The sequence below is a fragment of the Xenopus laevis genome, chromosome 5S, assembly GCF_017654675.1.
Source record: "Xenopus laevis strain J_2021 chromosome 5S, Xenopus_laevis_v10.1, whole genome shotgun sequence".
In the NCBI taxonomy this organism is placed as follows: Eukaryota; Metazoa; Chordata; class Amphibia; order Anura; family Pipidae; genus Xenopus; species Xenopus laevis.
This window is the reverse complement of record NC_054380.1, coordinates 17,018,195-17,042,792: the sequence shown is the minus strand read 5'-3', so window position 1 is coordinate 17,042,792 and position 24,598 is coordinate 17,018,195. Positions and strand designations below refer to the sequence as shown.

General features: G+C 40.7%; 2 protein-coding genes across 3 annotated transcripts in view; one reads left to right on the top strand and one right to left on the bottom strand.

The window, feature by feature from the left end:
* Window positions 1-3,892, top strand: part of vash2.S (vasohibin 2 S homeolog) — a 36,737-nt gene extending 32,845 nt beyond the window's left edge. For both annotated transcript variants that reach the window (XM_018264997.2, XM_018264998.2), the window contains exon 8: window positions 3,343-3,892. In XM_018264997.2, the coding sequence (XP_018120486.1) occupies window positions 3,343-3,415 (73 nt within the window). In that variant the 3' untranslated portion in view covers window positions 3,416-3,892. The remainder of the gene's footprint in view (window positions 1-3,342) is intronic.
* Window positions 3,893-9,550: 5,658 nt separating this feature from the next.
* Window positions 9,551-23,711, bottom strand: angel2.S (angel homolog 2 S homeolog). The gene is given in 9 exon segments (NM_001096073.1): window positions 9,551-9,911; window positions 13,600-13,763; window positions 14,673-14,718; window positions 16,330-16,453; window positions 17,447-17,865; window positions 18,475-18,544; window positions 19,540-19,808; window positions 21,332-21,770; window positions 23,695-23,711. Coding segments are annotated over 8 exon segments (1,611 nt in total). The 5' UTR covers window positions 21,702-21,770; window positions 23,695-23,711; the 3' UTR covers window positions 9,551-9,762.
* Between the last annotated feature and the right edge of the window lie 887 nt (window positions 23,712-24,598).

The following is a 24,598-nucleotide window of genomic DNA, read 5'->3' as shown; positions in this document are numbered from 1 at the left end:
TACATCTTGGTACTTTAAGTTGTGCAGCAGCTGCAGCAACATACATTGCCTATGCCTGACGCAAAATATAATCACTGGTTAGTAGTTATTTATTACTGAGCAGTATATAAAGTGCCTGTTCCTCTATTCCTCATTTGTATTGTGTGTTTGAAAAGGAAATGTAGAAAGGCATCCAGTAATGTTTGAACCCTGATTTGCTCAGCTCATCCGTTCTCGTCGAAAATTCTGGAACATGACTGCTGTTCTGTGACCACATAAAGGCACAAGGCTGCAGGCTGGGTTATACAGGGAACTCTGAGTATCACTCATGTATTATAAGGGATAATGTACCCCCTACTGTAAATTATAAGGATATTAGAAGTCACTGAGGGGTTCTGTGACCATATAAAGGCACAAGGCGGTTGTTATTCAGGTAAGGAGTTCTGTGATTATATAAAGGAACTATGAGGTAACATGTAATATTGCCATAATTTAAGGTAGGGAGGATTCATTATTTCTTATAATAACTTATAATAATAAAGTGCCATGCTAGTGATGTCATGAGGCACCCACTATAATTAATGACATAATTAAGTATAAGGATTTATTTTACATGGCTCTTGTATATTATACGGTAACAATGCCCAGAAATAGAAATCAGTGGAATTCATCACAATAACAGCCTCCCAGTCCTTTATTTGCTAATAAAACCTTCCAATAAAGTCTGAGCCCGGAATGCTCTTATTGCCGCTCCGCATGTCACATAATCCTGCTATAATGTGAGACTAATGGGCTATAATTAAAGTATCAGCGGCTGCACTTATCCCATGCACTAAAGGGGAAGTTCTCCTGGTTATTCAGAGCAGCCTAATGATTTCTCCCACTAATTCCAGCCTGTTGTTATGTATTACTCAGTGGCCAAGCAGCACCCAACCTTGGTTTTCTAAATATAAATATATCCAGCAGTAAGTGGAGCAGTTAGGAGGGGGCTTGTATTTTCAGCCTCTCCAAAGCCAGCTCCTGCCCCATTTAGTGAGTATTTAGAAAGCTGTGTCGTTGCAGCTGCCGCCCGCCATGCTCTGGGCTGAAGTGTGGGATTAGGCACCTTGTTCTGCAGTTATTAGCAGAGCCCTGGGTGCCGCTGTGGAACTGCAAGTGATCAGTATTGTGACTCAGAGTCAGAGTCTGCTGAGATTACGTTTGTCTGTGAAAGAATCTCGCATGATTGCATTGCATAGGGTTTGTTTGTCCTTTGTGTCCCCAAACAAAGCTGCTTGCACTTTTAGTGTCAGTGCAAGATATCACAGTCCCAGGCGGAATGCAGTTTGCTTACATAGGTGCTAAATTGCACCACTGCAGTTACCCATGGCAACTACTCAGCAGCAAACCCCCTGTATAAAATTTAAATATAAATATGATTGGCTGCTACGCTAGGAAACCTACATACCGGGCAGATGTATATGAGCACCATAGTCCTCAGCAGATCATGTGACATCGGAGAGTTACGGCCCCCATACAGGAGCCGATAAAAGCTGCCGACAGACTGAGTCGGCAGCTTATTGGCCTGTGCGTGGGGCCATCCGTTCGATATCTGGCTGAAAAGTTGGGCAGGTTAAAAAATCCCATCAGATTGCGGCCACATCTGTGCGTGTATGCGGCCCAGCGATCTGACCGCCCGTATCAGATGCATTAAGATCCGATCGATGGGCCCAATTGCCCACGATCGGATTAGCCCAATATCACCCACTTCAATGTGGGCATATCAGGGAGATATCCGCTCATTTGGCGACAACCTAAATGCAGTTCCGCCAATAACCCACCTGCCAGGCACTTGTGGGTGTGCCTTTAGGGTCAGACTGGACTGGTGGGGCACCGGGAAATAACCTGGTGGGTTCCGCCGACCCAGAGCTGCTCCCCACCTGACACAATAGTAAGTGCCCTTACCTCCCCCGCTTACAGACGCAAAAAAAATGGAAAAGAACACGGTATGTGCACAGGGTGGGGTTGTGGGTGCAACACCGGTGAGTGGAGGAGTCCACCACTCCAATCTGATGCTGTGTGTAGTTCTCCAATAGGGGTTAAATAGTGGTTTACTTGTGCTCTAGCCTGCTGGGGATTTGTATTTTCCCCCCGAGCTCTGTGTGGTTAACAGATATTGCTGGTTGGGGGCGGCAGAAGGTAAAAAAAAAATCACTGCTGTGTATCGCTTTGAGCACCCAATTCTAGTTTTTTTGAAAAGGACAGAAGTACTGGTCCGTAATTCAAAGTTAGAGACTGTTGTCATTAAGGGGGTGTCTTACAAACTGTCACCCCTCTCCACAAAGGTGGTGGCTTTTGTTGTCCTCAAAGTCCTCTGCATTCTCTTTCTTTTCTTATGTTGAATGAGGAGCAGGCTTTCCCAGGCAGCAGTGCTGTAAAATGTGAATGGGCCTTTTAAATTTGACGAATCCCTACAGGCTCTGATATGGACACTATGTACAGTATTCTTATTTGAGACACTGCACCCCGTACATAAATATTAAAGGGATTCTGTCATGATTTTTATGGTGTCGTTTTTATTTCTTAATTAAACAGTTTACAAGTAATTGCAAATAATTCACTCTACCATGTAAAATTTTATTCCTAACCCAACAAGTGTATTTTTTTAGTTGTAATATTTTGTAATATTGGTGTGTAGGTGCATCTCAGGTTATTTTGCCTGGTCATGTGCTTTCAGAAAGAGCCAGCACTTTAGGATGGAACTGCTTTCTGGCAGGCTGTTGTTTCTCCTACTCAATGTAACTGAAGGAGTCACAGTGGGACATGGATTTTTATATTGAGTGCTGTTCTTAGATCTACCAGGGAGCTGTTATTGGGTTACCTTCCCATTGTTCTGCTGATAGGCGGGATGGCACTCGGATCGCTTTGGCATTCCGAAGTCGCCCAAAGTTTCTTCGTGAGGCAACTTCAGAAAATGAAGCATTCTGAGTGCCATGCCACCGGCGATTTACATTCTAGCCAGAGGGAAGTCAGTTTGGGGAGATTAGTCGTCCGAAGAAGAATCGATTTGTCGCTGGGCGACTAATCTCCTGAAATAGCAGCGTGTGTCTCTGCCCTAAAGAGTCACTGAAGTCTATCAGAGCACAAGTTACGTGACTGGGGGCACCTGGGAAACTGACAATATGTCTAGCCCCATGTCAGATATAAAGATTAAATTAAAAAAAATCAGTTTGCTCTTTTGAAAAAATGGATTTTAGTGCAGAATTCTGCTGGAGCAGCCCTATTAACCAATGTATTTTGAAAAAAACATTTTTTCCCATGACAGTATCCCTTTACTTATATTTAGGTGCAAGCTAATGACCCATATTCACTTGTCTTTCCCAGGCCGGCCCCGATGGACAAGAAACCAGCAGAACTGAGCACCCTGAATGACGTCGGCTATCAGATCCGGATTTAATATTGCCGGATGGATTGCACTTTACCCTCTCCCCACGCCCCCACCTGTTCTTTTGTAAGGATTGTGACTATTTATTATCACCAGGTTTTTATTTATGCTCTCGTTGAGGACTTTTTACACTTTTTAATACTAAGCTTAACGTCTTCGAGAAGAATCCTGTCTCCTTCCATCCCGCCGCCCAGCGTTGTGCGTTTGTGTGTCCGAAGGAGTTAAAAATCACAGCATCCCTCTCCGAGCTTTGTTCCAGGCCAAAGGAATTAAGGAAGAGTTGGCAAGCAAAGTGTCAGTGAGCCCCCTGGTGGGGAAAGATGGGAATTGACATGGAATTCCTACATAGATGCCTGGATACAGACATGGATATATCAAGGGACTGCCACGGAGGCCAGACGGCCATTATAGTTTATACTCCTTGTTGGAAGGGGGAAGATACTGTTCCTGTTTATCTAATAGTCTTTTAATAAAGCTGAGCACACCTGTCGTCCAGTTTATCCATTTTTAACCAAGAAGTCTTCCCCAGTGGGTGTGTATGTCCAGCAGAGATGTGTCAGTATGATATAGGGAGGGAGTGTTGGACTATAAGAAGGTGGCACCGTGGTCTGTTTGCAGAATGATCCCCACTAGGCAGAGGTTTGTCCTTGCTAAGAAGCTGAGAAAGAGACATAAGCTATGCAACACGGGGGCCCTGGGTATATGCAATAGATCCCATACTCTACGTACAGACATCTCACCAGCCTATGTCAGACTAACCGGCCTATAGTTTTGAGGCTGAGAACGGGATCCTTTTTTGAATAGCGGCACCACACAATTCACCTGTCTTTCAGCACTGTGCCAGTCATTGAATCCTGGAAAATTAAGTAAAGAGATTTGGCAATCACAGAGCTAAGCTGGCAAAGTACCCTGGGATGAATAACATCCGGCCCCGGACCTTTATTTATCTTTACATATTCTAGTCTCTTAGAGAGAGATCTCACCTGATGTATATACTCAATGATGTATTTATATACCTATCTGTATTTCCCCCCACCGTGAGGTAGAGACCTGCGCGGGTCCATTTTTTGAAACCCACAATTTGCCCCGCATGTTCCCGCTACCCAAATCGCAATAGGCCAACTAACCTTCCGACCAGGGGACATGCGAAACCGGAAGTGACGTTACAATTGCCCGGAAGTGACGTCACACCGGCACTGAATCTTCACAAAATTTTTTTAAAAACTGGAAGAAACACAAGGGAGGATGGGAGGGATCAAGCACGCACCTTTATTGGATACCCAACCGGGTTACCCACCCAGACAGCACGGCCAAGGAATCGGGGGCTTTTGGCTGAAACCCGACTAATTTGTGGGTATTCGGCGGGTAACCGACCTGCTGTAGGACTCTACCGTGAGGCCTTGCAGGGAATTTGTCCCAGGGGATGATTCTTTAAAGACTTTTAATATGATGTAAAGAGTGATATTCTGAGACAATTTGCAATTGGTTTTCATTTTTTATTATTTGTGTTTTTTTTTTAGTTATTTGAGTTTCATCAATCTGGTTGCTAGGGTCCAAATTACCCTAACAACCATGCACTGATTTGAATAGGTGACTGTGATATGGATAGAAGAAGCCTGACTAGAAAAATGACTAATAAAGAATACCAACAAAAATAAATCTGTAGCCTTACAGAGCATTTGATTTGTAGATGGGGTCAGTGACCCCCCATATGAAAACTAGAAAGAGTTAGAAAAAGGTAACAAATAATTCAAAAACTATAAAAAATAAATAATGAAGACCAATTGAAAAGTGGGCCATTCTAGAACATACTAAAAGGTAAACACCCCTTTAACTCCATCCATGCCAGAAGGGCCCATAGCAACAAGATAACAGCAGCTTCAAGTTCCTTTTTCCTTCGTACAGAATGACTGTTAGGGCCTTATTTATCAAAGTCTGAATTTATTATTATTTTAATAAAAAAAAAAGTCCAACCAAACTAGAATTGGACCTTATTTATTATTAAAAAAAAAAAATCATGATTTTATTGAAATCGGGGACAAACACGAAAAAAAAATTGAGCAAAAATCTGAATCGTACGATTTTTTTTTTTTGAAAAGTCAGACTTTTTCCGATTTTCGGGCTAATTTCAGCGCAGACCCCATAAACTTGCAAATAGGATAGGGACCTCTCCCATTGATTTATATACAACCTCAGCAGGTCTGAGATGCCGGATTGTCGGATTCTGACTTTTTGCAGCCTTGGGGTTTAATAAATTTCGAAAGTTTTTTTTCCACTAAAAATGTGGATTTTATAGTAAAAGAAAAACGTTGGATTTTTTTTGCGTTTTTGGCATTCGGACTTTAATAAATAACCCCCTAGGTGTGTGAGTGAACCAACGTCTCCAACAAGAGCTTCTGGGCCACTGGTTTTGAGTCTGAATGAGGATAAGGGATGTGGTTTCCAGCAGTGATATTTAGACGTATTCCACTTCAGCAGCCATATTAGATACACGTTGTGTGGCTCATTAGCAGTCATTTAGATTTATACAGCATGGCTGCTTGGAATCCACTGTGTTCTGCCCCAATCATCTGAATACATTGCAAATTCTATATATATATATATACAGAATGGGACTTCTACTCCAATCCAATAGACTATTGGATTGGAGTAGAAGTCCCATTCTGTATATATATTTGTAACTGTGTTGTGGACACTCCAAACCTATATAGCCCACCAATTATCTAGATAGATAGAAAACATATCTTGCTTGAAAGGTTTTGTTTTTTATATTGCTAATTGGTGATGCAGGATAAGTATTTAATATCTGCTGTTAAAGGGGTGAGTAGGCAACTGTAGGCCCACTCCAGCTAAAGGCTGGCAAGGCATGCTGGGAGAATATCCAGAAACGTTATCCAGAAAGCTCCAAATTACGGGAAGGCCGTCTCCCATAGACTCCATTTTAATCAAATATATCTACATTTTTGTTCTCAGATCTCAAAGCAACCGCTGAAAACCCAAGTCCCAACTGTCACCAACATATATTAGATGCCCTGCTAAAATGAATAGGGGACTGAGAGTGTTAGGCTAAAGCTGAGGGACAAGCCAAATCACCGACAACTTGGTATTTGTGGTCAAGTTTTGTTTTGTTTTTCCCCAAATCGCAGAAAGCAAAAGGGGGTTCTTATCATTCAGTCTAAATGTATGTTAATCTACATTATGTTCTATTGTCTTGGACCTTTTAAGATATTGCATTGAAAGGTGTTTTATTTTTATCCTATTTCTGCTTTATAATTTGTAATTTTTGACTATTACCTGATTGATATATTTTGCTACTTTAACAAAAATAAACTTTTTTTTTTCCTCAAGTTACTTTTTTTGTGTATTTTGTAAAAATAACCCTAAACTGCCATGACATATACATACACACAAATATATATATATATATATATATATATATAGCCAGAAGAGAGGGTCCGCACACTCAGGACTTATGAAAAAATCAAAGGTTTTTATTACAAGTGAGGCAAGAACTAGAGAGTCTGAGAACGGGATTCCTTTTTGAATAGTGACACCACATTAGCAATTCGCCAGTCTCTCTGCACTGTGCCAGACCTCAATGAATACTGAAAAATTAAGTAAAGAGGTTTGGCAATCACAGAGCTAAGTACCCTGAGATGAATACCATCTGGCCCTGGACCTTTATTTATCTTTACATATTCTAATCTTTTTTGGTATTTCCTCATGTGTGAACCATGCATTCGTTGTATTAATAGAATTAGGACTATTAGCATGAAAACCGTCTTTAAAGGAAAACTATACCCCCAAAATGAATACTTAAGCAACAGATAGTTTATATCAAATTGAATGACATATTAAAGAATCTTACCAAACTGGAATATATATTTACATAAATATTGCCCTTTTACATCTCTTGCCTTGAACCACCATTTCGTGACTCTATCTGTGCTGCCTCAGAGATCACCTGACCAGAAATACTACAACACTAACTGTAACAGGAAGAAGTGAGGAAGCAAAAGGCAGAACTCTGTCTGTTAATTGGCTCATGTGACCTTACATGTGGTTTGTATGTGTGCACAGTGAATCTTACGATCTCAGGGGGCGGCCCTTATTTTTTAAAATGGCAATTTTCTATTTATGATTACCCAATGGCACATACTACTAAAAAAGTATATTATTATGATAATGGTTCATTTACATGAAGCAGGGTTTTACACATGAGCTGTTTTACTCAGTATCTTTTAATAACTATACCCCCCTACATTGTTTGGGGGGTATAGTTTTCCTTTAAGTGGTTGCTCATTTGTGTAGACAGAAGAAAACGAATTCAGTATCTCTGCTTTTTCTCTGTTCTCATCAACCAACTGACCCCACTCTGATATCAAGGGTCCCTCCCTTACTGCTTAATTGTTTTTACTATTTACATATTTTAAAAATTAATTTGGGATTCTCTTTACAGCTTGCTGTAGTATCATTTTCCTTATCGATTTTCGCTTGCCTTATAGCTTTTTTGCAGCTTATTATAGAATGACCCGTTCTGAGCAACTTTTCAATTGATCATTATTTATTTTTTTCAATTTATTTGCCTTTTTCTTCTGACTCTGTCCAGCTTTCCAACGGGGTTCACTGACCCCATGTAAAAACAAAAGCTCTGTAAGGCTACAAGTGTATTGTTATTGCTACTTTTTATTACTCGTCTTTCTATTCAGAGCCTCGCCTATTCATATTCCAGTCTCTCATTCACTCAAAGGTGAACAACCCATTTAAGCAGCATTTTAAAGACTTTTCATCTGTGTTTAACCCTATGAAAAGCATTTCCCACTGCAGAGATGCCCTTATACTGTCAAAGTTTGCACGTCTAAAATGTAGTGTTTTAGTTTATCCCTTATAGAGTTGCTTCTGCAACAGAATCTCAAAGGAGACCATGTTATGATCACTATTCCCTAAATGCCCCTCACCCACACCAATATTACAGATGAGTTCAGTATAATTAGTTATTACAAGGTCCAAAAGAGAGTTACTCCTAGTAGGTTCTTGGACGACTGGAATAAAAAGTTGTCATTCAGCATATTTACAAACCTACTAGCTTTTTCTGTCTTGGCAACCCCATTACCCCAGTCAATGTCTGGATAATTAAAATCACCCATAATAATAACTTGACCTAGTTGTAAAAGTAGCTGGGCTTCATTCTTGTCACTTATACAAGGAGGTTTGTAGCATACACCAGTGATAATTCTCTTTGTAACCTTTAGCCCATTTGAAATCTTTACCCGTATGGATTCCACACCTTCCCCAGGGCCAGCAATGGATATTTTTTTAGTGCATGACTAAAGAAGTAGGTAGAAATGTTGTACATTATGTTTGGTGCTTCTGTACCAGCCCAAGGCAACCACAGTCCTTTAGCAGTAAAGATCTGTGTCTCCAAAGATGCCCCAGTAGCTCCCCATCTTCTTTTCTGCTGATTCACTGCACATGCTCTGTGCTGCTGTCACTTACTGAGCTTAGGGACCCACTCACAATATACAGTACACATAGAATAGAAATGTCACAATATAAGGCTAATGAGTAATTAACACAGATAATTGCTACATGGCAGCACAGAAACCAGTGCAATTAGCATCAGAATGTAATAATCAGCCCTGTAGCATCAGCTTATATTACAGACCAACCTCATTTTCTGCTGGATAATTAGTGACGAGCCCTAAGCTTAGCTTCTCAACAGCTGCTCAGAGCCCACTGAGCATGTGAGTGTCACAGACACTTTCCAAGATGGTGACCCCCTGGGACAAGTCTGAAGTCCTGGATCATTGCTGCTATTGACAAGCTTAATCTTTAGGCTGGTGCAATAAGTTCAGTATATAAAATATTTATTTATAATAATTTTTAGGGTTTAGTTCTCCTTTAATTCAGGCTTTACATACAAAAAAACTTGTTGGCCCGGGAGTCAGACCATCATGGTTGTAATATTTAAACTGATTATCTGAACTGCCACAAATATATATTCAATATAAATATGTGGCAGTTCAAATACTGTTTAAATGCCTTTTATCCCCCATAATCCCAACTTCAAAGCCTTCACGTCAAAAAAGGGGTGCTCAGAGCCCCTTTAAATGCATTTATCAACCGAATCAATCATGATGATTTTTTTTTTTTTAAAAATATTTACATTAATGGAGAATTTACAAATCACACAGAACATCAATGAAATTCAGTCACAAATAAAATGCCGTGGCAGAAAAAAAAAATCTTCATAAAAACCAACCCATGTTTTTCACTGGCTTTTGTTTATGCGCTTCATTAAAATATCCCGAGATTCGGGGAGGGGAATTAAATAAAGAGGCTGAAGAAATAAAATAAGGTCAAATCTCCAGCCTAAACATGGCCAATAAGGAGAGATGATCGGAGGAGTTGGTCTCGTTAGGGAGGCCGTTAACACTCCAAAGATCTTGTTCTGTGAGCAGCGAGAGTCTCCCCAGGAGCTGGAGGCCGTTCTGGCTGAAATTCGTTCCTAAAAAATAAAAATAAAAGGGGCTGTTATACTTCCCATAAAACCAATAGGTATTTCATATACCGAATGACACTTTTAAAGTTCTGCTTCTTTCCGACTTTCAAATGGGAGTCGCTGACCCCACCAGCCAAAACACGAATTCTGTGAGGCTACATTTGTATTATTTTTTAATTAGGCCCCTGTCCTATGCATCTTCCAGTCTCTCATTCAAACAATAATAAAAAAAAAAAATTAAGCCTTACAATCTGCTGCTGTTGAGTTCTGAAGAATCTCATTGTATCCTACAGAGCTTCTGTGTTATCTACTGTGTATCCTGTGCTTGAATGGCTGCCCCCATGGCTACACAGCAGCTTGTTTGTATTAACTATAGTAGTACTTATCTGTTATCTACTGTGTATCCTGTGCTTGAATGGCTGCCCCCATGGCTACACAGCAGCTTGTTTATATAAACTATAGTAGTACTTATCTGTTATCTACTGTGTATCCTGTGCTTGAATGGTTGTCCCCATGGCTACACAGCAGCTTGTTTATGTAAACTATAGTAGTACTTATCTGTCATCTACTGTGTATCCTGTGCTTGAATGGCTGCCCCCATGGCTACACAGCAGCTTGTTTGTATAAACTATAGTAGTACTTATCTGTTATCTACTGTGTATCCTGTGCTTGAATGGCTGCTCCCATGGCTACACAGCAGCTTGTTTGTATAAACTATAGTAGTACTTATCTGTTATCTACTGTGTATCCTGTGCTTGAAAGTCTGCCCCCATGGCTACACAGCAGCTTGTTTATATAAACTATAGTAGTACTTATCTGTTATCTACTGTGTATCCTGTGCTTGAAAGTCTGCCCCCATGGCTACACAGCAGCTTGTTTATATAAACTATAGTAGTACTTATGTTATCTACTGTGTATCCTGTGCTTGAATGGCTGCCCCATGGCTACACAGCAGCTTGTTTATATAAACTATAGTAGTACTTATCTGTTATCTACTGTGTATCCTGTGCTTGAATGGTTGCCCCCATGGCTACACAGCAGCTTGTTTATATAAACTATATTAGAGTTTCTGCAGCAAACACACCAGTGCAGGACAACACTAAATTATATTTTGGTGTTACTGTTCATTTACGTCCCCCCCCCCTCCACGGGGAGGATGATTTATTAAGCAAACACATAGTAAAACAGATACATGGGTCCTCTGTCTGCTGCTTCATCTGCTCTGCCTATTGCTAAGACCAAAGATGAAACATTTGTGAGGCAGGTTTTCTTCCCCTTTAATCTGTCACTCCACTCTCAATGTCTCATGCTCCATCTAGTGTTCATTTTTGGTCAGTGCATGTCTTTGCACTAAAAACATTCTCATCAATTTGGATTACTCAAGAGATAACCCGCTATAAGGCGGTCAATGTTGACCCTATTACTGCGGATATGGTTGCCAAATTTGCCCAATGGGAATTTTTGCCATTGTCACTATACGGTAGGATCAACTTATTGAAAATGAAGTATGTGCCTAAATTTCTCTATATGTTTAGAAATTCTCCTATCTGGCTTACCAAATCCTTTTTTCAACAAGTGAACTCAGTTATATCCTCCTTTATTTGGGCCAAACGGGTTCCCAGAATCAGTATGGCAACATTGCACAGGTCCACTCAGGCTGGGGGTCTTGCCGTCCCGAATTTGTACTTGTACTACTTGGCTGCTTTATTGGTAACGGTGCGATGGTGGTTTGAATCTGATAGCACTAATGCATCCTGTACTTTAGAAGCGGGGATACTGGGCTCGAGGGAAGCCTTGAGGCTTTTGCCTTATAGAGGGCGGGAGGCACACCCACAAGTTACCCACTCTATGAACACAACCGTCAGAGCCTGGCAGCTGGCTCAAAAACTGGTGACTCCCGCTGGCTTGACCTACCACTCTCCCCATGCTCCGCTGTGGTGTAATAAGATGCTCCCACATTTTTTCGCTAACCTGGATTACAAATTTTGGGCAGGCAATGGTCTCAGATATGTGAAAGATTTGTACAATGAGGGAGAGCTAAAAAGCTTTCTGCAACTCAAGGCCTCCTGTTCAACACAACATGTTACACAATTTCGGTATGGTCAACTTCGCCATGCTGCTCAGGCGCAATTCCCGGATCCGCAGTCTAATATTGTAGCCACCTCTTTGGAAAACACTCTGCAACTTCAGGCAGTCGTCAAACCTCTTTCAGCCATCTATCATATCCTGTTGGCACCTGAGGAAAAACGACCGCTTAAATGCTTCCAGAAATGGATCAGGGACATTGAGAATTTGGACGAGGAGTCCTGGGAGCTGATTATGCGCCACATGTTGGCCACCACAATTTCGGCTAGAGACAAGTTGATACAACTGAAGTTTATGCATCGTTCTTACCTCACGCCGGTACGGCTTCATCATATGGATCCTACCAGAGATCAGAACTGCACCAGGGGCTGTGGGCACCCGGGGACTTGGTTCCATGTGGTGTGGACATGCCCCAAACTGACTCGCTATTGGACTGACGTTTTCTCATTTATTTCTAAGATTCTGGTCTTCCCTATATTGCCTCGGCCCAGCCTAGCGCTGTTGGGATGCATGGATGGAGATGTGGGGTCAATTGGTTGTCGGACTTTGCTCCAGCTGCTAATGTTCTATGCTAGGAAAATGATTGTTCTTCGGTGGAATCAGCGTGAAGCACCCAAACTTGAGGACTGGAAGGACCTTGTCAATAAAGCCCTCCCTTACTATAAAGCAGTATATATGTCTAGAGGCTGCACGGACAAGTTTATAGCTGTCTGGATGCTATGGGTATTGAATTCTGACACTAATAGCCCCCATGTGTTTTGAAAGGATGGTCTGTGCTAGCTCCACCAGATATTAGTCTTGTCTACTGTTTACCCCCTCCACACTCCACACCCTCTTGGACTCTCTTTCTTTCTTTCTTTCTTTCTTTCTTTCCTCTCCCCTCTGACGTATTTCCTTTATTGTTTTTCCTTTTTTTATTTTTTACTGACTATGTATAATTTTTGAGTCCTTTACGGGACACTGTCTGTCTTGTTTTTTGTGTGTGAGAAAACCAATAAAAACACTTTTAAAAAAAAAAAAAAAAAACATTCTCATCAGGGACAAAGTCATATGGAGGAATGTAATATGTTTCGTTAGCGAAACCTTTGTGAATGCTAGCGACCATGTTTGCGTCCTTTTTGACCGTTTACAGACTTTGGTGAATTCCTTGCAGTGTTCGACAACAAATGGCTTTTGTGAACATGTGCAGTGTATGAAATAACGTTTTTGCACTCGCAAAGTGACAAAATATTTAACGAAACTACAGAGCAGTTGTTAACGCGAACCTTTGCTTAGCGATAATGAGCGAATGGTTTTACATTTCGAGCAGTGCATAATGGCTAAAAATGCCATTTTGAATAACAATTATGATTTTTTAATTACACTCCCCTCACCTTAGTCTTAGAGGAGAAACACATCTCATAAAACACATTGGGGAGGTAATCTAACCAGAAGCACAACTGCCAACTTGTATTCTAGTTCAACAACACCCGGGAGTTGCAGGACAGACATCCCTAATACTCCCTTACATACCGTTCACTGCAGAAGCAACACAAAAAGATACCAGCAAATTGCAGTTATAAAAATTATGTCCCCTCCCCCCCCGAAAAACACCTCAATATGAACTCACCCAGCTGTGCAAATAGGTCATTCATTGCTGCTGAATAAAAAATGTAATCAACTGTCAGGGCACATCTGGAGTGGCAGGTAGTGACCTCGGGGACTCCTGATCCAGGAAAGAAATGACTGTACACCGAGGAGAGGCTGAAGTGATGGTACAGGCTAGATTGCACCCTAGTAAATCAAAACACTTCCTTTAGTTTATGCACTAATGGCACAGAGCGCCTTTAAAGGGGAACTAAAGTCTAAAATAGAATAAGGCTAGAAATGCTGTACTTTGTATACTAAACATAAACTTACTGCACCACAAGCCTAATAAAACAAATGATTGATGTTTTCAAAGTTGGTCACCATCTTGTAACTTTGTTATACATCTTTGCAAGACTATGACCATGCACATGCTCAGTGTGGTCTGGGCTTCAGTTGGGAGGTTAAGATCAGGGATTGTCATAAATTATCAAAACACAAGACAAATAATATCTGCCAGAAGCCGATACAGCAAGACTATATCAGAATATACAGACTGTACTGCGTCCTGTGTTGTCATGTAATCTAATGTGGATTGTATAGTTTTTGTATTGTTTAATATAAACTTTTTCCAACTCTCCAGAACCAGTGGCTTCAGCAAAATAATCCTTAAATGAGAATCCCATTTTATCTGTTTAGATCTTTGTCCCTGCAGGTGGATTTGGAAACAGTAAAGGCAAAAATAAAATCCACCACAAATCTCTACACGGTCGCCGACTGCTCTACAGGGAAACAAACAAAGCTGCTTGAGTTGTGGGAAGTAAGGGAGGGGTTGCCTCCTGCTGTCTGAAAGTGGGATCGTTTCCCTGCAGAGCAGTTAGGGACCGTCTGACCGTTTCCTATCCGCAATAGTCAGAGCAAGTAAAACGAAGGGGGAATTGCACTGCATACAGTTAGGTTTATTATAAAAACGGTAGACATTTTTTAAAGTATATTGGAGATAGATCTCTTTTTCATTAAAGAAAGTAAAAATGAGATTTTACTTTTTATGCCTTTACAACCCCTTTAAATGATACTACAGCATACAGAATGACAAGACTGGAAAAAAAAACCTACTGTGTATTTGGCGCAGAGTTCCCAGCAGATGTTTCACTGAATGATTCTGTAACAAGATAAAAGTGTAAGTTTAGATTATAAAGTATGATTCTGTATTCTGCTTATTCATAAACAATCCCTGTTGGACATGGGAGAGACGCCTCAGGTCATTGCAGTGACCACTATGAATACTAGATTGCTTCTGCTACATCACTTTGTTGGGCAAACTCTGCTCCACTTTTCAACTCCCTGTTGAGTTTAGCTGAGTAACTCCCCCGATTTATGGTACAATTCTACGTTACGGAGCTTGGACACAAATATGTATCTGCAAAGTCTGTATTAACATTGATGTTAAAACGTAGCAGCATATGTATGTCTTGAGTTGATACAAGCTTTAACAGTGTGATTCTGCATCCCTCCCTTCCTTTGTATACTGAAAATAAATAGATCACTACCGACTGAATGTATAACATTTTATAGTATTTTATTTCAAGTATTTTTGAACAGAAAAATGGCAAGACACTGGCTTTCATGCCAAGAACATATCTAGTAAATCACTACCATGAACACATTAAATATATACACATTATTTGTAGCGTTCATTACATAGCCTCACTCGCTTTCCTTACATAGCGCCTCGCTTTCCGCACAAGATTTGTATTTGTAGCTTTCCTTACATAGCGCCTCGCTTTCCGTACAAGAGCCTCGCTTTCCTTACATAGCGCCTCGCTTTTCTTACATAGCTTTCCGCACAAGAGCCTCGCTTTCCGCACAAGAGCCTCGCTTTCCGCACAAGAGCCTCGCTTTCCGCACAAGAGCCTCGCTTTCCGCACAAGAGCCTCGCTTTCCGCACAAGAGCCTCGCTTTCCGCACAAGAGCCTCGCTTTCCGCACAAGAGCCTCGCTTTCCGCACAAGAGCCTCGCTTTCCGCACAAAAGCCTCGCTTTCCGCACAAGAGCCTCGCTTTCCGCACAAGAGCCTCGCTTTCCGCACAAAAGCCTCGCTTTCCGCACAAAAGCCTCGCTTTCCGCACAAGAGCCTCGCTTTCCGCACAAGAGCCTCGCTTTTCGTATAAGAGCCTCACTTTCCGCACATAGCCTCGCTTTCCGCACAAGAGCCCCGCTTTGCGCACAAGAGCCCCGCTTTCCGCACAAGAGTCTCACTTTCTGCACAAGAGTCTAGCTTTCTGCACAAGAGCCCCGCTTTCCGCACAAGAGCCCCGCTTTCCGCACAAGAGTCTCACTTTCTGCACAAGAGTTTTGCTTTCTGCACAATAGCCACAATTTCCTTACATAGGCTCACTTTCTGTACCAGATCCTCTCGTTTCAAGAGCCTTGCTTTAACGTTCAAGAGCTTTACTTACATATTACTGTGAACACAGATGATTCCTTTCCTCTTCACTCTATTAGTGCAAATGAGCTCTTGATAAATTACATTTACCCTAATCTGTATCATATTATAGTGTATAATTAATTCTTAATATACAATGTTGCAGAATATATATAGTTGCTCATAAAAATGAAAAAGAGCTGCTTTACTGCTGGTCTCGGTATATAACTACCATCATTCAATACCACTCTCAAGGCCAAAAATAATCTGCACTGTTCTACTTATTTCTGCTTGTGGAGGCAAGTGTTAGGACTATATAGACTACGGTTGATTTCTCCCATAATCTTACCGCCGCTCTTCCTTGCCTTTTCCTTTGGTTCAAAGACACAGTTCTGAGAGATGCCCAAACTTTTCGGCCATATAGGACAAGAGAGTATCCTCTGCCCTCGGGAATACTGCTCCTGGCCTGACACCTAAAAAGAAAAATGCAAATTAAGTTAAAAACTCAGCTGTATAACTGATCATTCTACTCATTACATTGAGCTAACTACTCCCCTGCATGCAACACAAAGAATCGTGTGTATGTGCCTTACAGAGATTATTACTATCCAAGCTCATATCATATTCACACGCATTATGATCAAGTTTTATGAGGAGCCAATTAACCTGCCTGTCTGTGTTTGGGATGTGAGAGGAAGCCAGTGCAGACATAGTGAGACAATACCAACTCCTGTAGGAACTCTAATTAAAAAGTCAATCAATTTCTTACAGTGCTTGTTAAAAAATAATCAATTAATTCTAGCACAAAATTCATCAACTGGTTTAATAAATATCAATTGATCTAAGGTGCAGTGCAATAAATAGTAATTAGGTTCTCTTCCCAAATTGATTGTAATTCATAAATAGAAAGTTGAATTATGTGACCATTAATAAATTATGATAAATTATAGAACCAATTTGCTTAACCAATTTGCTCAAGTATGGTGAGAAATGAATTTCTTAAGCGACCATTTGTATTTGATAACTTGTTATAAGCGGGGTACTTTTCCTTCCTATAGAATCTTTTTAAATCAATTCATACAGACCTGTTACCAAGTGGATACAATTAAAAGTAGGTAATCAAGGGTATCCATTCCTCCTCTCTCTACACATTTACTATTTTACAGTCATGTTATCTGAATTTGTTTTTATACATAAATATGAAATTGCCACATTGGTTGCTGACCACAAGTGATAAAACTGTGCCCTCTAGTGGTTATAAACCCAGCTTGCAGGGTTTTATCCAGCTGCTAATGTTGAATTACATATCTTGCCATGGTCTTGTATTTGTCATGGTTCCGTCAGATATTTAACCTCCAAAGCTCTTTAGGAAGGGGGGCTACAATTCTTGCAATATTCTTTTCTGTGTGTGAGTTCACTTTGAGACATTCTATAGGTAACTGCAGGACAAGCAGAGAAGTATTTACCTTTCCAATAGTCACGCCCTCATAATTAAGCTTTCCTTCCCTGATAAAGCTGTGGAGAGGTGACCCAGGCACGGAGTTGAAGTCCCCGCAGAGCACAATAGGGCAAAATCCTCTATCCTTAGTAAATGCCACATTAGCTATCTCAGCAAGGAGTATGGCCAGCTGTGCCAGCTTAATGTCCCCGCGCCTTGGGTTATACAACAGGTGGGTGTTGGCCACGCAGATTACAGGGGCTGCTCTTTGTGATTTAGGTTGAAGCAAAAGCACAAGTCCGATGTTGTCTCTGTTGAGCAGTGCTATATTAGGCCTGTAATATTCCACGGGGGTCACAGACACCAAGGAGAACTTATCGGACTTGAAGCAAATGGCACAGCCGTCTGGCTTATCTCCAGTTCGAGCCTTGTACTCACAATGGTACCCTAAGGAGACAAAAGCAGAGAAAATGATGTACTTCATGGAGTTTAAAGGGATACTGTCGTGGGAAAACGCAATAGTTAATAATGCTGCTCCAGCAGATTTCTGCACTGGAATCCATTTCTCAAAAGAGCAAACAAGTTTTTTTATATTTAATTTTGAAATCTGACATGGGGCTAGACATTTTGTCAGTTTCACAGGTGTCACCAGTCATGTGACTTGGGCTTAGATAAACTTCAGTCTCTCTTTACTGCTGTACTGCAAGTTGTAGTGATATCACCCCTTCCCTTTCTTGCCCAGCAGCCTAACAGAACAATGGGAACAATAGCAACTCCCTGACACAAGATAACAGCTCCCTGGTAGATATAAGAACAGCACTCTATAGTAAAATCCAGGTCCCACTGTGACACATTCAGTTACATTGAGCAGGAGAAACAACAGCCTGCCAGAAAGCAGTTGCATCCTAAAGTGCTGACTCTTTCTGAAGGCACATGACCAGGCAAAATGCACATTATGTTTGAAGTGTTAGGATTTACTATTACAAGGCAAAACAAACAAAACCAAACTCTATAGCTGAGTCAGAGGGTTTATAAGGGGAGTAAAATGCAACATACCAAGACTTTCCAAACTGGGCTTGATCTGGGTTCTGTAATGATTTTCTTGAACCTCTTGCAAACAAAGTATCTGCAAAGATAACAAGGCGTTTATATAAAGATTCATATAGACATGTAGAACTAATACATGGAACTACAGCATGTTCTTAACACAAGAAGTTATGGCAAGCGATGTTCAGTGATGAATGCAATGGAAAAACCAATGGGTGCAACTCACCCAAATGCCAAAAACTTGAAAAATTAAAGGTTTTTTTTTCTACTATAAAATCCGAATATTTAGTGGGGAAAAAAACTTGATTTTTTTTTTGTGACGTATTATTCCCCAAGGCTGGTAAAAGTCAGAATCTGAAAATACTACATCTCCAAACTGTCGGGTATTGTAGAAGTCAATGGCAAAGGTCCCATTTCTTCAAATTTGAAGATGTGTTTCACAAACAAATTGAGAGTTTTGGGAGTAAAACCCAAAAAACTTGGAGGTTTTTTTTGCAAAAACCTGAATTTTTTTAGTTTTTTTTTTCCGAACCGATTTTATCATTTTTTTTTTCAATGATAAATAAGGTCAAATTGTGGATTCTAGTTTGGTCGGACGTTTTTTACTTCAAAAATTGGATTTTGATAAATAACCCCCTAAGAGTTGTTGCTGGATATCAGATTAAACACCCCTGTAAATAATAGAAATCTCCCAATTTATAACACAATAATGCAATGCATTACGGTATGTGTTTTTTTTCTGTTCAAGGGGGGAACTTTTATTGGTTTTGGTCCCTCTGTCCTACTGTCCTGGCTCTGAATGGAACAGTGAGTGAGACTTAAATCTCACATCTAACAGCACGTAGGGCACTTTAATTGATGCTGTAATCAGGCTAAAAAGATTAAAAAAATGCCTCCTTTGCCTGTTACTTTTGAGAAATGTGCACGTTTGTAAATGTCCGCTCTATGACACATCATTTACAGCTGACATACTAAATGAGCACGAAAGTCTAAACAAAGGACAGCAACAGATTATGGTACTTATTTATAAACCAGAACCGATACAAAAGCAATAAAGTGTAATATCTTGCTTACATCTGCATTCATATCTGCCAGCTCTTTGAGAATATTAGGCAGCCTGTAGCTCCAGATCAGGATGGGCCTTCTGCAGTGGCTGTACAGATGGGAGTTGTCCTCCAGGAGGTCCTGGGAAAGGATATTGTAGGAAAGGACAGTAAAGTCAAAGTTCTCTGGATTTCTCCCAAACACATGATTCCACCTGGATAATTCTGAATAATATAGATTGAAGTCTTCCCATTGTCTCCTCACATCACGTGCAGTAAAGGGCATCTGGGCAGTGGATACTGTAATAGACAAATGAAGTGGAATATAATAAAGTGGCTAACATGGTTAAAGAGTTTGTTCACTTTTACATTAACTTTTAGTATGCTATGGAGAGCGATATTCTGAGACAATTTGTAATTGGTTTTCATTTTTATTATTTGTGCTTTTTGAGTTATTTAGCTTTTTATTCAGCAGCTCTCCAGTTTGCAATTTCAGCTCTCTGGTTGCTAGGATCCAAATAATCCTAGCAACCATGCATTTGTTTAAATGAGAGACTGTAATATCAACAGGAGAGGCCTGAATAGAAAGATTAGTAATAAATAGTAGCAGAAACAATATAGCTGTAGCCTTTTAGAGCATTTGTTGTTTAAATGGGGTCAGTGACCCCCATTTGAAAGCTGGAGCGAGTCAGAAGAAGGAAAATAATTCAAAAACTATAAAAAGTAAACAATGAAGACCAATTAAAACGTTGCTTAGAATTGGTCATTCTATAATATACTAAAAGTTAACTTGAAGGTGAACCACCCCTTTAACAGGCAGATATTTTCAAACCTGCCCAATCAACTGACCTATATCCATATACCACTGTAATAATAAAATAATCTCTCATTCCTCCAAAGTTTTGATCGCATTGCTAGCAGAAGAGGCCCTTCTGGTGAAGTAACCAATGAGAAATGAGTAGGCATATCTGTAGAGAATCAGTGTAGCAAACTATGCAAGGAGAAAAACCATACTCATTTCCTAACTGCTTCTGCTAAATCCACCATGGGGAACTGAGGTTGAATGACCAAGTGAGAAAAGTATTTACTGAATAGTTATTAAAGGAACAGCTCAGTGTACAAATAAAAACTGGGTAAATAGATTGTGCAGAATAAAAAATGTATCTAATATAGTTAGTTAGGCAAAAATTTTATGTATAAAGGCTGGAGTGACTGCATGTCTCACATAATAGCCAGAACACTACTTCCTGCTTTTCAGCTTTCATGGTTTCTCCTGATTGGTTACCAGGCAGTAACCAATCAGTGACTTGAGGGGGGCACATGGGTCATAACTGTTGATTTTGAATCTGACCTGCATGCTAAGGATCAATTGCAAACTCACTGAACAGTTATGTTCCATGTGGCCTCCCTTAAAGTCATTAACTCAGAGTTAGAGAGCTGAAAAGCAGGAAGAAGTGTTCTGTTATGTTACACATATAGTCACTCCAGCCTTTATACATTACAGGCTAACTAACTATATTATAAACATTTTTTATTTTGCACATACTAACTATTTACCCAGTTTTTATGTTTACCCTGAACAATTCCTTTAATAATATTATAATAATATACCCTGTGTGCCTGATATCATCATGATGAGAAAGGTGCCATAAAGCAAAGCTGGTTTCCATTTTGACGAGCCAATCACTCAAGGCCAGCCAGCATATTAGTGATGAAGCCATTGAGCACTGTCTTTCTTTTTCCCTCTCGTTCGGGTTACACCAGAGTGAAAAAGAGGGGCATATTGGTTTAAAACAATCATTAAAACAACCTGCCTCACTTACCTTGGACTTCTGCTAAAGTTTTGGGAGGTTCAGGAGGAGCATGTAGTGGTGGGACTCGAGCATCCCTAGAAGGACTGGATGACTTCTTCTCAGACGGATTCTGCTCAACGTGTTCTTCCTCTCCAGTTCGCATACGTTTTGGTAATGGTTCGTCCCTTTTAGAAGCCATATTAAGGTTTGAGATGTGAATCCAACATGAAGCCTGGGTGCTCCAGGTAATGCCAAGGGGGTTGTGAGAGGAAGCTCGACTAGGTCTCGAGGAATAGCTTGGCCTCCGATTTACGTGAGGGTTCCAACTGCTGACAGAAGGGTTGGGGGCCCAGGGAGAATATCCTGTCCACCACGGACATCTAAAGAAGTTTCTACTCATAGGTGTGTTGGTCACCCACAAATTAGCTTCTACTCAGGGTCAACAGATGATATGGGATCATGTGGTTACCTACAGGGGAAAGCAGAAATAGATACTTAGCATTTGCCAATAAGAATATGGTCATTTTTATTTCTCTTTATCTGTTGAGCAAATCCTGAGGCACAGCAATACTTCAGCAATATCAAATACCCTTCCTCCAATCGATTTTCATCCATGATCCTCTTCTCCAGCCTTGGGGATATTTGTTTCCTAATGTAAGCATAGGGCAACCCAGGACTGCAGTGTGCAGACATTTATTTATATAAGACAGAACTCTCCACTTGCTGCCCTCCAGCGCATGCAGAACTGCAACTAGTACAGTTATGGGACCTGTTATCCGGAAACCCACTATCCAAGGAATTCCATATTATAGGAAGGCTGTCTCCTATATACGCCGCTATGATAAAATAATCCAAATTTTTAAAAATTATTTCCTTTTTCTCTGTAATAATAAAACCGTACCTTGTACTTGATCCAAACTAAGATATAATTAATCCATATTGGAAGCAGAACCAGCCTATTGGGTTTATTTATTATTTACATGATTTTCTTGTACACTTAAAGGGATACAGTCATGGGAAAAAATTTTTTTTTCAAAATGAATCAGTTAATAGTGCTGCTCCAGCAGAATTCTGCACTGAAATCCATTTCTCAAAAGAGCAAACCGATTTTTTTATATTCAATTTTGAAATCTGACATGGGGCTAGACATTTTGTCAATTTCCCAGCTGCCCCTGGTCATGTGACTTGTGCCTGCACTTTAGGAGAGAAATGCCTTCTGGCAGGCTGCTGTTTTTGCTTCTCAATGTAACTGAATGTGTCTCAGTGGGACATGGGTTTTTACTATTGAGTGTTGTTCTTAGATCTACCAGGCAGCTGTTATCTTGTGTTAGGGAGCTGTTATCTGGTTACCTTCCCATTGTTCTTTTGTTTGGCTGCTGGGGGGGAAAGGGAGGGGGTGATATCACTCCAACTTGCAGTACAGCAGTAAAGAGTGATTGAAGTTTATCAGAGCACAAGTCACATGACCTGGGGCAGCAGGGAAATTGGCAATATGTCTAGCCCCATGTCATATTTCAAAATTGAATAAAAAAAAATGTGTTTGCTCTTTTGAGAAATTCTGCTGGAGCAGCACTATTAACTGATTCATTTTGAATATATTTTTTTTTCCCATGACAGTATCCCTTTAAGCATTCCCACATTTTCCTGTGACTTTCCTTAATTTCAGGCAATTGTGGGGTAAAAAACTGCTGGCCACCAAAATGTCTAGAGGTTGACCTGTTTTACCGATATTTATGGATATTGTATATATATATTAGGGCCTTATGGGGCCGCTATACCTCCTGCCCCCCCCCCCCTCTGTAGTTACGCCCTTGGTATCGGGCTAATCTGTTCCATTTTGCTTTATGGGAAAACTTGTGAAACAGTGACAATGGCGTATTTTCACATATATTCATTAATTAGTTTCAACTTTTTTTCACTGCACATGTTGTGCTATTTTTGGGCTACTTTTGAAGTGCCTCTTGGCTAGTTTTGGGCTGGTTCAGTCGCCAACTTTGGCTGGTTTTGAAAATTAGACCTGGAACCCTGCCCCCATGGATACTGAGCCTCCAGCAATGGGGCCTGAGGTGAGGTTTCCCAGGGTCACACTGCCCCCCAGATATCCCTGATGTATACAAAGTAAAGTATCTTACACACAACCTTTGTACCTTTATATTATACCCCATAGAGGACACCTGCCCTCTCTTCCCTTGGGAAAATGTCCTCTATGGCTACACAAGGCCTTGCTGAGACACAAGCGCTGGGCCAGCATCCAACTAAGGCAAGAGACACAAACTTCCAGGCGCAGATACTCAACGACAACTCTCTGCACGGTAGGGGCTCTAAGTAGCGGCTAGTGGGGAGCCCCAGGCTAATTAGCCTCCGCCTGAATAACAATGTGATATACAACTCACCTGCGGGTCACAAAGGGTCAGCGGCTTTATCCCCAGTAACACAGTGGTACCACGTAACGTCAGCCATAGCTCTGCAAGGCACGCTGGGTACGCCATGTAAGACCCTTCGTGATTGGCCATCGGTTGTCTTTTTCTGATTGGTTAACTGTGTCCGTGATCCGATTGGCTATTGATCTGCGCAGCTACAAGCTTCTGACTAGGGGTACTCGGGTATTCCCGGAAGTAGAGAAGCGGGTAATTCTCAAATGCCATCGGCATCTACGGAAGAAATTGGCGACATATTGGGATAAAATGTTGGTGGCAGGGCAAATTAAAGGGATGGTTCATCGTTATGTTAACTTTTAGTATGTTATAGAATAGTTAATTGTAGGCAACTTTTCAATTTGTCTTCATTTATTTATTCAAGTTTGTGAACCATTTGCATCTTTCTTCTGACTGTCCAGCTTTCAAATAGGGGTCACTGACCCTATCTAAAAACAAATGTTTTGCAACGCTACATATGTTATTGCTACTTTTTATTAGTCATCTGTTTATTCAGACCTCTCCTATTCATATCCCAGTCTCTTATTTAAATTGGTGCATGGTTGCTAGGGGAATTTGGACCTTAGCAACCAGACAGCTGAAATTGCTAAGCTAAATAACTCAAAAACCACAAATGATAAAAAATGAAAGCCAATTGCAAATTGTCTCAGAATATGAATCTCTACATCATACTAAAAGTTTACAAGCGTTAACAATAAAAAACACTTGAACATTGCACCCCCTCGCCCTTATAGATTATTTCTGTCACGTTCGGCACCCTATATCCAGAACCCAAGCTAAGCTCCCTGGTCTCGGCTCTCACTTCTGCCTCTAGGAGGAGCCCACGGCTAATTGGATGCCGTCAGGTCTTATTTGAGAGAGG